General features: G+C 40.7%; 1 protein-coding gene across 3 annotated transcripts in view; it reads right to left on the reverse strand.

Moving 5' to 3' along the window:
- RARB (retinoic acid receptor beta) overlaps nt 1-14430 on the reverse strand; it is a 694360-nt gene that overhangs the window by 159492 nt on the left and 520438 nt on the right. Inside the window, exon 1 of one of the 3 annotated variants that reach the window (XM_001494115.6) lies at nt 6271-7299. The exons of 1 other annotated variant lie outside the window; for it this stretch is intronic. In XM_001494115.6, coding sequence (XP_001494165.1) covers nt 6271-6427 — 157 coding nt within the window. In that variant the 5' untranslated portion in view covers nt 6428-7299. Of the gene's footprint in view, nt 1-6270; nt 7300-14430 lie in introns of those variants that run through there. One more of the 3 variants, XM_023620840.2, reaches the window with a different exon arrangement.

Consider the following 14430-nt stretch of genomic DNA (forward strand, 5'->3'; position numbering starts at 1 on the left):
TAATTTGATGACAAGACAAAGGTACTGTAGCCCTGAATGCTTTCATATTTTTGAGAAAAGGGATTTTCTAGACGAAGTCTTCACTTGCTCTGAAAATCAGAGAAAAATTGGGATAAGCGTGATCCAAATCTTTTTTCCCCAGTTAACTGATGAACTCGTCTTATCTGGTCTTATCTGCATCATTTCTACCATAGTATTTTGAATTCAGCTTTTTTCTTTTTCGATTTGGTAAAATTTTCATCTGTGGCAAACAGTAATTGATCAACAACAACAAAGACAAACATTTCACTAAATCTGAGTCAAACTCGCAGAGTAATTCCCTATTCAATACTAAAACTTAAAAAGAGAAAATAAGGAGCTATCTTTAAGAAAGCAGTAGACTGAGGACACTCTGTGAATTTGAAAAAATAAAATAGGACCCTTCTGAATTTCTCCTCCAAACCTCAAATCAGAGACACTTTCAAAGGCAAAAAAAAAAAATCTGACTTTAAGAGAAAAGGAAGACTGAAAGAGGGGAGGAAACACTTCAGGGTTTTTCCTAGGTTTCAGGGCTGGTGGCAAATCAAACAGCTTTAACAATGCTGTCATATGATGCGGATGGGGGTGGGAACTTGGTACTTAGAAAAGTAAATAGGAGTACCAGGGATTAACTCCCACAATGTGAATTCCCTCCCATTTTGTTCTATATGGAGAGTTGGTACGGTTCATGGGTGATAATATTTGGTGACTGCTGGACTGACTTTTATGAGACATCAGAGGGAAACTGTTGACAGCTGGGAAACAAATATCTATTACATGACAACGTAAAATTGCGATTATAATCTCAGAATCTGCTTTTATTAAAATCATTCTCTTCCTCTCCAGTTATTCTTTGTTCTGTTTAGAGAAATCTCCTTTTAGGAATGAGGGACATTATTACCCACTTTCACCCCTGTGAAAATCAGCTTTCTTCTCCCCTCTGAGCTGGTTCATATCATCAGCTGCTGTGGGAGGCCTGGAGACTCCTAGAATCCATGTGCCCTCACTAGAGGAAATGCTTGGCCAGGCTGGGTCGCCTCACTGACGTCAGTTCCTGTTATCCTCGCCTTATCGTGCAGGGGACCAAGAGTCTTATCTGACTGAATGGCCCCTTTTCAGCTCCCCACCCTGCAAGGCCAGAGAAAACGCAAGTCAGCAGTTCCATTGCCTGTTTGAATTCCCATCTAAGAAGCTCTGGAAGCTCAAGATAAATAATATAATACCTGCAGGCTCACCCTCTACGGCTTCCTAGGTAGACAGAACTTCTGTGACTTATTTTTTATTCATTTAAAGGGGTTTGGGGGGCTGGCACGGGACAGGAATCATGCTTCTTAATGATGAAGTAAGGAAGCCGGGAAGGAACAGGGAATTCAATGCAACATACTGACTGATGAGGGTGTGTTATTAGATCTTACAGATGGGGCGGGTTATCTCATCTCCTGTTTAACAAGAGGTTCTTAGGCCAAGCCACTTACAGGATCCTGATAAATCTGAAACCCGAGTTAACTCTGTTCTCCTCTCTCCATCACCCACAATTCCAACTTTTTAAGAAGAAGCTGGCCAAGAACTGATATAGATTTGTGCATAGTAATTCAATTTAATAATTCTACCCCCTCCCCCACTCTCAACACACACACGCACACGTGCTGGAGTCAGAACTACAGTCAGAATACTTAAATCCATTTTGCAAAGGATGCCTTCTATTTACAGATCTACAGTTTGCCACAAAAGGAATTCATGTTCAGCAGAATGACCCAGAAGCACAAGGCGATCTTCAGTCATAATGGAAAAATTAAGCTGTGAGCGCTCTCGTTATATTGACCATAGAATCCAAACAAAGACTTTCTGTGCCCCTCCTGGGTTCAAGGGGCAGCCTAGGAGATGTCGTAATATTGAAATATCTGGCATATTTCAATGATTTATGTGGGAACTGTGGCAGTATATTTGAAAGTGGGTTATTCTAGAAAATCAGAGCTGTATGACTGCCATAACTACCCTGTAATTTGAAAGGCAAGATTCTACATTAATATCTTTTGGAAAGGTTTTCAGCCAAGATTTTTCTGATTAACCTTCATCAAAAACTCCCATTTCTGAAATAATCTCTTTAATTGATAGTTAACTGAATTTACATTAGAACATTTAAAGTATAAAAATGTCATTTAAGGATAAATTTATTGGCACTTATATGTAACTCAAACTTTATAGAAGATTCTTTTTAAGATGGTCTAAAATGAACACTATTATTTATTGTTTAATAAGTCCTGTGCGACTTGAAAAGAGTTTTATGCTTTGCATCTCGATTTTACATGTCCATCTTCCTCCCAGAGAGTAACTTTCTAATTAAAAAATTCCCAGCCTTTTAAAAATAATTTTGATTTTAAAGATTATAAACTCCTTGAGAGCAGAATTTATCATCTTTATCACGTATTTCCCTTCTGAGATAGTTTACTGATGCTTGTGAAACATGTAAAGGAGAAAACGGTAGGGTTTTCTTTCCTTTTCAGTCATCTCAGGGGCTGAACATATGCTGAAGGTAAAGTGTCTGATATTCAGAAGAAATTTCTTTCATGCTTCTGCTTTAAATAAAAGTTCATGACAATACTGACTGGTTATATACGGTCAGGGCCAGGCTTCCAGAAATGAGAAGAAAACTTCTGATTCGGGTCAGCTAGCCTATCAGAAATTGCCATTCTGGTCATTTATCTATTAAGATAAAAAAGGCCTGTTCTAATGCAAGAGCTTTGCATTTGGGCTGGCAAATCAAATTCTAAGCAGAGCTTCCAAGTCATTTCCATAGCTTTAGTTTAAGCAGAGAAATGTCTACCTCTCCTACTGTTTTGTTTTATATTTTGAAATCCACCCTTTTCTGGCAATGCAATTTAAACTCAGGCATTTTTTCTTCTAAGTCGCACATCAGTACCTCCCTACCCAAAGTACCAAGTTATCTGGATATTGACAATATTTTAGTATTTCTTTTTTTCTACAGAGAAGGAAAACTTTGTGAATCTTCCGCTTGTTTTCAAAAAACTCCTGTCCTGCACTCTCTGAGATTTCAGCAAAGTCTCTTTTCTTCTCTTCTTTCTAATGGTATTAGTTACCACCGTCATGTGGCCGAGAAGCAGAAAATTATGTCCTACTTTAGAAAAACAATTGAGCCTTTTCACCGAAATATTTATTCAAAACCCCATTCAATTCATACGGTGGCTGTCAGTCTTTATTTAGTCTCTCTTTCAGAGGGTATCTTTGATTTTGCCACTTTGACCTCAATTTATATCTTACTAGGAGAGGATTTAGATGCTGTTTAATACTTAAAATTCAGGTCCCAGGGCTTTGAGAAGGGGATTTTTCTCTTTCCTTAATCACACGTTGCTCCTGTTTGTTAAAACATTATTTCTCCTCATTACAGGCAAAATACTATTTCAAAAAGAAAATATTTTTTTCTTTTGATGTGTTGAGCAGGGAGAAGACAGGGAAAAAGGGCCAAGAAGTTGTCACCTCATGAATTCACTGAAAGCAACTATATTTAGACCACAAATATTAGGATTTATTCTATGCCCACTGAGCAATTAATGCTGAAAACATCTGGAGCAGCCTAAAACCAAGATAATCCAGAAGGCATCTAAATAGAAACTTGGTGGCTCCGATACCTTCCAGGGGCAGTGTTAAATCGTATTATTTTTACCACATTCCCTTAGTAAACCACTAATCCTGACTTCGCATTTTTATAACAGGCAATTCAAGGCCCTACTCCAACCGGCAGCTGGTGGGCAGATCATTTTTCTGTCTTTAAAATTAAAAAAGAAAACAAAAAGAATATTCTAACACCTTTCAAAGAAAGCTTCTGTTGTGTTTTACGTTCAAACGGTTTACTCTAATGACTGCAAACACGAACACAGACACACACCATACAAAAAATAAGTAGGATCTCAAAGCTGAAAATAGTTTTGGCTGGAATTTAGTACTATTTTTTTTCCCTCCTTGCCCACTGTTTCCTCTGTGTTAAGTGCACAAACAGATCTGCTTCTCGTCAAAACAGTCATTAAGTAGAATGGAAAAGGTTGTGGTTTTTATGTTCTTACACAAACGCAGCCCTCATATGCTTTTATTTCAAAAACCCTAACTAGCGATGCCACCCTGAACCAAACACCGCATGGCAGACATTTGTTAGAATTTTATTTATGCTTAAAAACGTAATTGCTTGAACTAAACTGACCAGTTATGAAGTGGTTTATGGAGGATAAAGCGGCTCTGAAGGGGCATAAGCAATATTTACATTTCTTTCTTTTACCTGAAGTGTGGGATTCAAAGCTTTGTGAAATCGACCACAATAAGCACTAATTGCCCTGCTTACAAAAATAAGACACTGGAATTTCTGAAATCCCTTTGTCAAACGCCTTTATTTACTTTTTCTAATGCAAGTTTCTTTGATTAGCTGAACTTTGCTGTTATCAACACTTCTTGCTTATCGGCTGGCCCTAGGCGAATGACACATTCACCACTCGCTCTCCCTAGATAAGGCGAATTCTTTGTTTAACTTGTTCAAGAACAAACAAAGCTTTTCCCCCTTCTCCTACAACTTAATAGGCATGTTTGGAGGGTTAATTACAAAAGGGAGAATGTCTACTTGTAAAAGCTCTATGAGGTCTAACAGATTTTCGCCAGGGTCCCGAGCATTTTTTTTTCCCTCCGTTAAAAAATATGTTTCATTAGAACTTTCTCTTACCAGAAAAAGTTTTAGAAAGCCCCAGTTCCCTGAGATTCCAAGTGAAATTGTTCAGACTGTTTTAATTGCTACAGAGAGGACAGGTCTTAAAGATCTGTTAGTGAGTTGGAAAATTATTTTGTAACTCTCAATTTCTTTCAGTTCTCTAGAAAGTAAACAGGCAGTAGGGAAAAAAAAGGCATTTGGGGAACAGCTGAAGATTAAGACTTCTTCTAAAAATGATATTCTTTTTGCCGTGGTTATGGCTGTACAAAATATTAGGTCAGACAGCCACACTGTTGGCATCAAATGGTTATTGATTTTTTTTAGCTACAAACCTGTTGATTTCCTGGCCCAAGAAGCAAGTCTTTATCCTGAAGAAAAAGTTTCAGAGAGGGCAATTTAAATCTTGTCATTGTCCCCTCTTTCCTTTTTCTTCTCTCTTTAGATAAGCCACCATGTTATTAGGAAAACTCAATTTCTTCCAGTTAAACTTTGACCTCTTTGAAAACAAAGATTTAAAATGTCATTTTCAGCCTAATGCTCCAATGAATTGTCAAATAAAGTACTAAAAACATTTTGATAGATAGCTGAGCCATTTATCTAAATCACTGTCAGGGCAGCGATGCATCCTGCAGGCTCCCACTACAGCCACCCGAAGGTGGGATTTTCTGGGACTTCTGGTCATTTCTCAAGCCTGCAGCCAGGCTACTGTTGACCAGATGCGTGCCTCGGCACCGTGTCAGCATCAGATAACCAAATAGTCAATATTTTTTTTAAAAACTGGACTACCCCACTTATATTTCCTTTCCTTTAACCAATGTCCAGGTTCCCCGGCTGAATTGCAAGATATGGAAATAATGGATGGCTCAGCCCAAGGGGTGTTCATTGCCAGTAGTTTTCTAGCAAAACAGCAACTTCTTAGAGCAACAAAGTGACTCGGAAAGGTGGCAGCAGGGTCAATGCTAAGAAATATTGCCTTTCCTTAGCAAGGAAAACACTGGAGGCAGCAGCTTTAACTGGTGGTTTATGAACTTCAGGAGCAGCAGCCACCTTAATTAGGCTAAATTCCTTGCAAGGAAGATGTCATATTTTAATTATTTTGGACTGTTGAAACACACAAGGGGGGGATATATACGACTAGTAGCTAACCCAAAGAACAGCAAAGTTAAATTCCCCTCTGCACACACCTTAGTAAAAACTGCACAATGTGTCAAATTGCCTTACTTGAAGAATGTTTCAAAGTCCTGTGGTCACCCTCTACTTTTTTCTCCCTCTCCATGCATATTTTTTAAACTGTTTTCAAGAGACTGTAAGGTTGGTAGAGAGAGGAGCAGGGGTCAGGAGGGGTTGTTTGCGAAGAAAACATCTAACAGGAAATTTTCAGCAGAGGGAATCAATATGCACGCTAGCATATCACACCCTTTCAGCATTAAATCATTAAATCCTTTGTCTTGCTACCAATGCAGTTTGTTTCCATGTCTTTATTGCATGCAAGAGAGACAATTAATTTTTTTTTCTTGGTAGAAGAAGGGAAAAAATAAACCTACATTGAGCAGTGTGCCGATGCTGCCATTCGGTTTGGGTCAATCCACTGAAGCATGCTTTGAGAGCTTTCTCCTGGAGCATGCAGGAAGACGGACTCGCAGTGTAGAAATCCAGGATTTGCCCAGGACTCACTGACAGAACATCCATACAGTCAAACATGATCTCCCCTGCACCAAATGTCTGCAAAAGTGCTTATCCTCTAGGTGTGGAGGCAAATGGCATAGAAAAGTCCACCCAACTCCATCAAACTCTGCCCCTTTTTTGGCACGTAGGCTGTTGGTCTTTTTCCCAGCCCCGAATCATGAATTATGACAGACAAGCCAGCTAAAAGCCTGTAATTGATCCAAATGATCATTTACCATTTTCCAGGCTTGCTCGGCCAATCCAGCCGGGGCGGGGGTTCCCAGAAAGATCCCAAGTTCTCCTTCCAAGGAAAAGCCTGCAAAAAGCCTTCTGAATGCGGTCCGGATCCTACCCCGACGGTGCCCAGACAAACCCTGCCCGGCTCGCTCGCGTCCTCGGCATCCCAGTCCTCAAACAGCTCGCATGGGGGAATTCTGGTCCCCCCTTTGGCAAAGAATAGACCCTCCTGCCTCTGAACAGCTCACTTCCTACTACTTCTGTCACACAGAATGAAAGATTGAATTGCCTAATATATGCGAGTGAACTTTCGGTGAACCCTTCCCGGGCTGCTAACCTTCAAATGACCCAACGAGTCTGACATCACCAACTCCCAGGATTCTCACAGAGCTTAAAAACTCCCAGCAGCCCTGCAAAAGCAGACAGCCAGAGAGGCAGGCAGCGGGCGAGCGCGCAAGCCGGCTCTTTCTTTCCCATTTCTCACCTTAAAAACAATGCAAGAAGTGTTTTTAAAACGAGCAGAGGAGGAGCCAGGACGCCGCTCCCGGCTCACGTTGAGCGCCAACTTCTCTCCCTTTACGCCTTTTTATTTGCAGCGGCTTAGCTTGCAAGCGCGTGTTCCCCCTTGCCCGCTCGCCTCCCGCCCACCGCTCGCCCCCAGCCCACCCTTTAAATTCCTCTGTGCGCCTCTCTGTCTGTTAAATTCCTTGTAACTTATGTATTTTTCCACTCCCGAAAAAGCACCGGCAAGCCCTAAACTGTAGAACAGAGAAGAGTTACCCCTCGGGGAAGCCTTGGGTTGAGAAAGTTTCCATTTCATCGTCTTTTTCTCTTTCTCCCTCTTGAAAGCCCTGGCCGAAGGGATTGCGTTTGCTCTGGAGTAAAAATCCAGCTTTTTGGATTCATTTACTTTTTAAAAATTCTCTCCCGTCTATGTGCAGCATGTGGAGTAGTCGAGAATTCATTACTCCTGCCCCAAACTCACACACACAATCACATAGATATACAGGATTTTAGCTCCTGATCTGAGAGAAAACATAATATAATGAGCAAGAGCATGGATGGGAGAGTCAAACTGAACTAGATTAGAATTCCGCTTCTACCGCTTAGCAGCTGTGTGGTCTGGGACAAGTATGTAACCTTGCTGGACCTCAGTGTCCTCATTTGTAAAATGGGTATGTAAGACTACCCACCTCAGTGGGTTGCAGTGAGGACAAAAAAAAAAAGTAGTGCTTTCAGGGCACTCTACACATCGTGGAGCAAATATTAGCTGTAATGCATCCTCCTATTTTTCAGCTGGGGAGACAGAAGCCCAGGGAGGCTGAGACCTGCCTAAGCTCACGCAGCTCAGAACCATGTCTAGGACCTGCCTCTCTGGAATCTCAGACCCAAGTAAAAGTTACTTTGCTGTTCCCCCAGCCTTGCACCCTGAATAGCATATTGGTGACTTCCCTCATCGCTTTCTCACACACATACTCCACGCGGGCCCTACCGCCCCATCACCACCACCACGTAATTAAACACATATTTTGAGAAACGGTTAAGGGTCAAGGTTTTGTATTTCTAAGGGCCAGTTTTCACCAATACAAGCCCCTGCCCAATCTTGGCTATTTATTAGAATACGGTACTTTTAAGAGAAAGGGGCTGTTTTTCATACCTCCCACACTAACCCAACCTAGATGAAGGAGAAGTGTTTTAGGCAGTCTTAAAACACTCAGAAGGACAGGTGCAATATTGACAAATAAACTCAGGCAGACAGAGAGCTGTAAGAGGGAGACCCCATCCCCCCTGCAGCCATTTTGCACAACTTGCTGAAAGGACCCAACGTGCACCAAAAAGAGTAAACTCTGGGGGGGGAATTCAAACGCCCTACCTCCTCCACTGCCTTACCAGTGTTTACTTGTAATTCTCCCACAAAACAGGGTGCGCTAGAGGTAGGCAGTGAGGGGCAGCTTCCTTGCCCCTTGCAAGGAAGAGCGCTGCTCCAGTCTCTGTTTTGTGAATAGCGTTGGAATGTGCATTGGCATCCAGGCCTTTTAAAAGCCTGTCAGGGGGCACCCCACCCCATGCTGAATGGCTGCTCCGTCTAGCAGAGTTGCTAAGTGGCACTCGTGGTGTAACATGAAAAGTATGCATCACACACACTTACCAAGTCAAAGATCCTTTTATGAAGGTACATTAAAACAATTTTCAGCCCAGCAAGCTCAGTTCTTCCTATTGAAAAGTCCAGGGCGATAAAGGGGTGAGATTTTGCTGAAACTACGCGTTTATTTTCTCTCTCTCTCTTTTTTTATATGGCAATCGTTATGTAACAGAGCTTTATTATAAGAAACCCTTTAACTACAAAGAAAACATACATTTTCAGCAAGGGGCACAGAGGAATTTACAAAACATTTAACACACTGTCATTAAGATAGTTGTAAAGATACACAAAGCACCGCATTATGTGCCAATTTCGACGTGGTCCACGAGACTTACAGCTCCAAATGTTTATTTAAGATCCTCAGAGTTCCTTGGAAACTGGGCTCATTTAAAAGGGAGAAGGGAGGAAGCAGTAATATTTAAAGTACAGCAGGAACTAAGTTAGGTATGAGAAACACGGCACTACTGCCAGGTGTGTGGGTACAGGCATCTGTTACCCAGGGGAGGCTGTAGCACTTCCTTGCTCAACAGCTTTCCAAAGGTAGGGTGCACTGGACACAGGGAAGTGAAGATGGAGATGGTGTCCCCAAAATTCTGTTCGCTCTCATTTCTTCAGCTAAAGAATGAGCTCCATTGAGGAAGGGAAACCACTGCCCCCAAATTTCTTCTCTCAATACTGTGCCATGGCACAAAAACAATAACAAGAAGGTGGGGGGGGGGGGATAACAGTTGGGAGATTTGGTGTTTTCTTTCTTTGCACATGCAATTTAAAATTTATAATCACCTTGGGGTTCTCTTAACTAAAGAGAAATAAACTGGGGCCTTGAAATGAATGATCAGTATTTTAAATCCTTGTGAACAGAATATCATGGGTTTCTTATAAGGCAACAGTATATTCACCAGTCAATTCATCATTTCTCATTGTGAATTAATTATGCCGATAGCAATTAGAGCTGTTATTTAATCCAAGGATTAATTTATAAAGCAGCCCTCAAATTTAGCCACATGCTTCTTATCATTTCTTCATCAGTAAATCTAATTCTTATACTTCTTGAAAACTTGATTCTTCATCTTAAGTAAAATTAAGTCAAATTATACAAGAATTCTTTAAATACATACCCACACACCATAAAGATTAATGAATAGGTAGAAGGTGACAAATGGTCTAATTAATTAGTTGATAATGAAGTTTAAATTATTGATACCTATTTTAAACATTAGTCAAACAGTTGGAAGAAACCTTTCCCAAATATCCTCTTGGTATGGCATAAAATAACATTCTGATATGTGTCACCTCCTCTATTTTCCTTGTGTTTGATCAATGATAAAAGAAACTCTAATGAAAGTATTTCCAACCACAAACAAAAACCCAAAGTTTGAGACCAAAATCCATTTTGTTTCAGAGTAACTGTGTATTTGTCAGTGTGACACAGCACATTTGAAACCCATAATCATAAAACAAAAATTTATAGCCAGGGTTCAGGGTCTACATCTGTTTCTCTGGTTTTCGTACAGCAATTACCCACTGGACAATCCGGAAAGAAACATCATGAATCACACTCTGCAAACATGTTTGAACTGGAGAGTTTTGTGAAGAAAGAGCAGGCGTCTCTGTGCACCAGTATTGCAGCCGGCTGTGTTCAAAATTGGGCAAATGCCTTGTGATGTCTAAATAAAAGATTCTCACAGGCGCAGACATATCCACCCCAGGCACAAGTCAGGCAAAGTGCAGGCAGACAGGGGGTGGGGCAGAGGGAGGTGGACGTGATTGTTTTTAAAAGACACACCTGCCTCTTTCATGAGTTTTTTTTTGTTTTTATTTTTATTTATTTATTTATTTTTTACTGTTAATCTCATGTAAACCCCTCTTGCCGCAATTCTGCCAGAAAAATAAATGGCTAGTGCTGAGTGATGTCTGTGTTTCAGCAGGCAAGCCAAAGCAGGGATGTGTTGCCAGCATAAGGCAAGAGCTGAGGCTGTTCCCAGGGCTTCCACGTCAGCAGGCAGAGCTGCTTGTGTGTTGGGAGCTGAGAGAAATTCTAACACTAATCAACACAGAGAAACTGCTTCTGGCCCTTCCACCTGAACACCTGCTAAAATACCAGGACTGTCGATGTCCACGGATCTTAGACCAGAAGACACTGAAGCACTTTCCAAATGGAAACTTGCAAGGTGGCTCTACATCTCTGTGGTCTTCTTAGAACCCCGCAAAACATTTGTTCTGCCCCAAAAATGTTTCTCCACCTTGAGTGTTGGCTGCTGTGTCCTTCCTTCTTTTGGCTTCTTTCTCCCCAGATGACGTTTTCCTCCACGAAGTCTTCCCACCGGGTTATTACAAACATCATTTTCCCGGGACAAGGAGCACACTTTTTCCCTTCTATGCTTCTGAGTTGTTTTCTTGAGCACTTCTCTGCTTTTGTGGTGCGTGACTCAGAGAGACACCTCTTCAAGCTCAACAGATTCCACTGGTCCCAACTTGAACTTAAATAAATCCCCTCCTGAATGCCTCAGTGTGGAGCAACGAGCTCCCGACCAGCTCTCAGCTGACTGCCACTGCTGTTGGCATCCTCAAGATCAGCTTGGGGGAGACCTATCTTTGGCAATTTCCTCATGTTTGTTTTTCCCCCTTTTTAATTTAGGGTTTTTTTTTAAAAAAAGTAATACATATTCATAAAAGCTCAGAGAGTCTAGTCTAGAAGATAGAAAGTGAAAAGTCAAAAAACGTGTACATGTATGAGTCCTCCATGCATTCAGTCATCAAATGTTGAGTACCTACCAAATGCCAGGCAGTGGGACAGGGGCTGGGCATGCCTCTGTATGTCCTTTTTGGTGGACTGTTTGTTGCTTTTATACAAATATAATAATAATGCGTGTTGTTCTGCAAAATTTTTCTGTTTAGCAATCCTTCTTTAACATCCCTTTGTAATAAACAGAACTACCTCATTTAAAAAATGAGTACGTGTAGAACTATCTTATTAAAAAAAAAGCTGAATAATATCTCTTTAACATTAATGCACTGTAATTCACTTAACCAGTGCCCAGCTACTGGACATTTAGGTTGTTTCCAGTTTTTTGATGTTATAAGAAGCCCTGTGGGTATGTGTACCCAAACATCTGCTAAAGAAAATTCTATAGCAGAATTGCCAGGTCAAACATGATGTGCATTTTAAAATTCAATGGCCACACAAAATTATATTCTAAAATGGCTGTGCTAATTGTGTTCCCATTTTGTTCTAAAACAGACATCAGTAAACTGTTTTTGTATAGGCCCATAGGAAATATTTTAGGCTCTGCAGGCTATATAGTTTCTGTTGGAACTGTTCAACTCTGCTGTTGTAGTATAAAGGAGCCATAGACCATATATAAATGGATGGACATGGATGTGCTTAATAAAACTTTATTTACAAGTACCAGCAGTGGACTGGGGTTGACCCATGGACAATAGTTTGTCCATCTCTGTTCTAAACCAACACTTAACAAATTCACCAAATTCTGTATTGCCTTGTCTCTATCCCTATAAAACCCAGCTATATACCTTTGGATTTTGTTAACTCTTTAATCTTCCTTCTCCTTGAAAATCTTCACTCAGTTTCAACTTGTGTCCCACGTGAAGAATAATATGGCTCTTTTATTATATTACTTCATCTAGAATCATCTTTCCTTTTCTCTTGGCTCATAATTTCCCACTTTCCTATTTCACTTCTTTCTGTAACAAGGGGTATGAGATTGCCTCTCTCCTTCAGACGAGCCCAGATGCCCCAGGACTTTCATTTCTCCACCACCAAACCCTGCTTTAAAGTCCATTGTTTCCATCAGCCCCCATCCCCAACATATGATGGCAGTATTTGGGAGATGGAAAATTTAACACTAACTCCTGAGAATAAATGCCAATGGCACCACCAAGTTGCAACTTGCCTGTGACGGCCCTGTATTATTCTGCCTGAATTGTTTTTTCTGTCTCGTCTCAGCACATCTTCCAATGAGCTAAGATTAGATGTGCCACCTAGTTGGCAGAGTGCTTAGAAGAACAGCAAGACTCTTTTCAAGGATGGAAAGAAACAAAAAGGATTCTAAGAGTGCTTTGCAATTATTTCATGTTAACATTATTAATAAAGGATAATGTCTATAACTGAGATGCCTACCTTAATTCCTAGTTCAGCACTTCATTCTTTGGAGATCATATGTCTGAACAGAGGCTATTAGTTGGCTCTTAAACTGTGCTGTTTAAATTAATTAAAATTCAATACAATTAAAGACTTATTTCTTCAGTCACACTAGCCGCATTTCAAGTGCTTAAAAGTGCTCACATGTGTCTAGTGGCTACCGTGTAATGGAACAACAAAGAAATAGAACATTTCCATCATCGCAGAAAGTTCTGTTGGACCATGGTGCTCTAAAAGGTCAGCTTAGTGATCAGAGACGTGGTGTGACATGGTAGGTGGGACTATAGAGTCGGGACATCGAGTGACTGTTTGAAGCCCAGCTTCACCTCTTATTAGCCATGTGACCCTGGGCAAGTTACTCAACCTCTACATACTAATTCTGTCACTTGTCAAATGGAGATATTACCAGTACCTATATTAAAGGTTTGTGAGGTAATATACATAAATAGCACTTTGAACATTGCCTGAGATATAATGTGGTTTAAAAATGTTGTTGGAATGTCTGCAAGGAGAAAAGGAAGTCAAGAACACACAGCTCAAATACTATTCAAACACTACTGCTACCAGGGGCAGAGAATCTTCTGTGAGAGCAGTTATTTTCAACCACGATGCTCATATCAGGCTGTGGGGTCCAGGGATATGCAATTAGGGCAGGTTCCCCAAGAGATTTTGCTGGATATGCCTGATTAGTTACCACTGTATTGAAGCATTTTTATACATGTTGTATAAAGAAGGATAGTTTCTTTTCTTTTACAAAGACACTGAGTCAGAATGGCAATGAAATATTTGATAAGCCTCATCATGCTGCTCCTGTGGGAGGCAGGAAACATATCACATGACTTGCTGTTTTCCGCAGAAATGGTGTTCAGCCTCAGGAGCACAAGACCAATTATGGTTAATTAAGTGGCAAGGATATTATACAAGATGGAAGACATTTTATTTCTCATCTTATCTTTTCTTTCCTTCCTTCCATCCAATCATTCCTCCACCTACTCATTCCTTTATCTCACTCATCCACCCGTTTACCCATCTACCAATCCACCTACCCACTTGTCCCTCTACCCATTTAATTTTATCTATGTATTCATCCATTTACCTGACCCATCTACCCATCTACTCATCCAACTACCCATCTATCCATGCTCTGATCCATCATCTACCCCTGATCTAACTACTAAAGGTAATGAAGAGAGTGTGGCTTTTTGGCAGGTGATATATAGGATAGTGAGGGAGAAAATAAAGCTTCTCAGATTATGCATGTGTCTTTCTTGAGAATCTTTGAAAAGGATTTTCCTGATGAGACGTGGTGGCAGAAATAAGGTCAAAGGCAGTGGCCACTGGAGAGTTCAGTTAAACAGGTTTGATAAATCAGGTTGTGGCTGGGACGCCCCTCAGATCTAAGAGCATCCCAGGATTTGAAATGCTAATGAAGTTGAGTTCTATTAGCAACACAAAAGTTTCTGACTCTGAGGCAAAGCTAAAGGCCCCAAAGGAATT

This window comes from Equus caballus, chromosome 16 (genome assembly GCF_041296265.1).
Source record: "Equus caballus isolate H_3958 breed thoroughbred chromosome 16, TB-T2T, whole genome shotgun sequence".
NCBI lineage: Eukaryota > Metazoa > Chordata > Mammalia > Perissodactyla > Equidae > Equus > Equus caballus.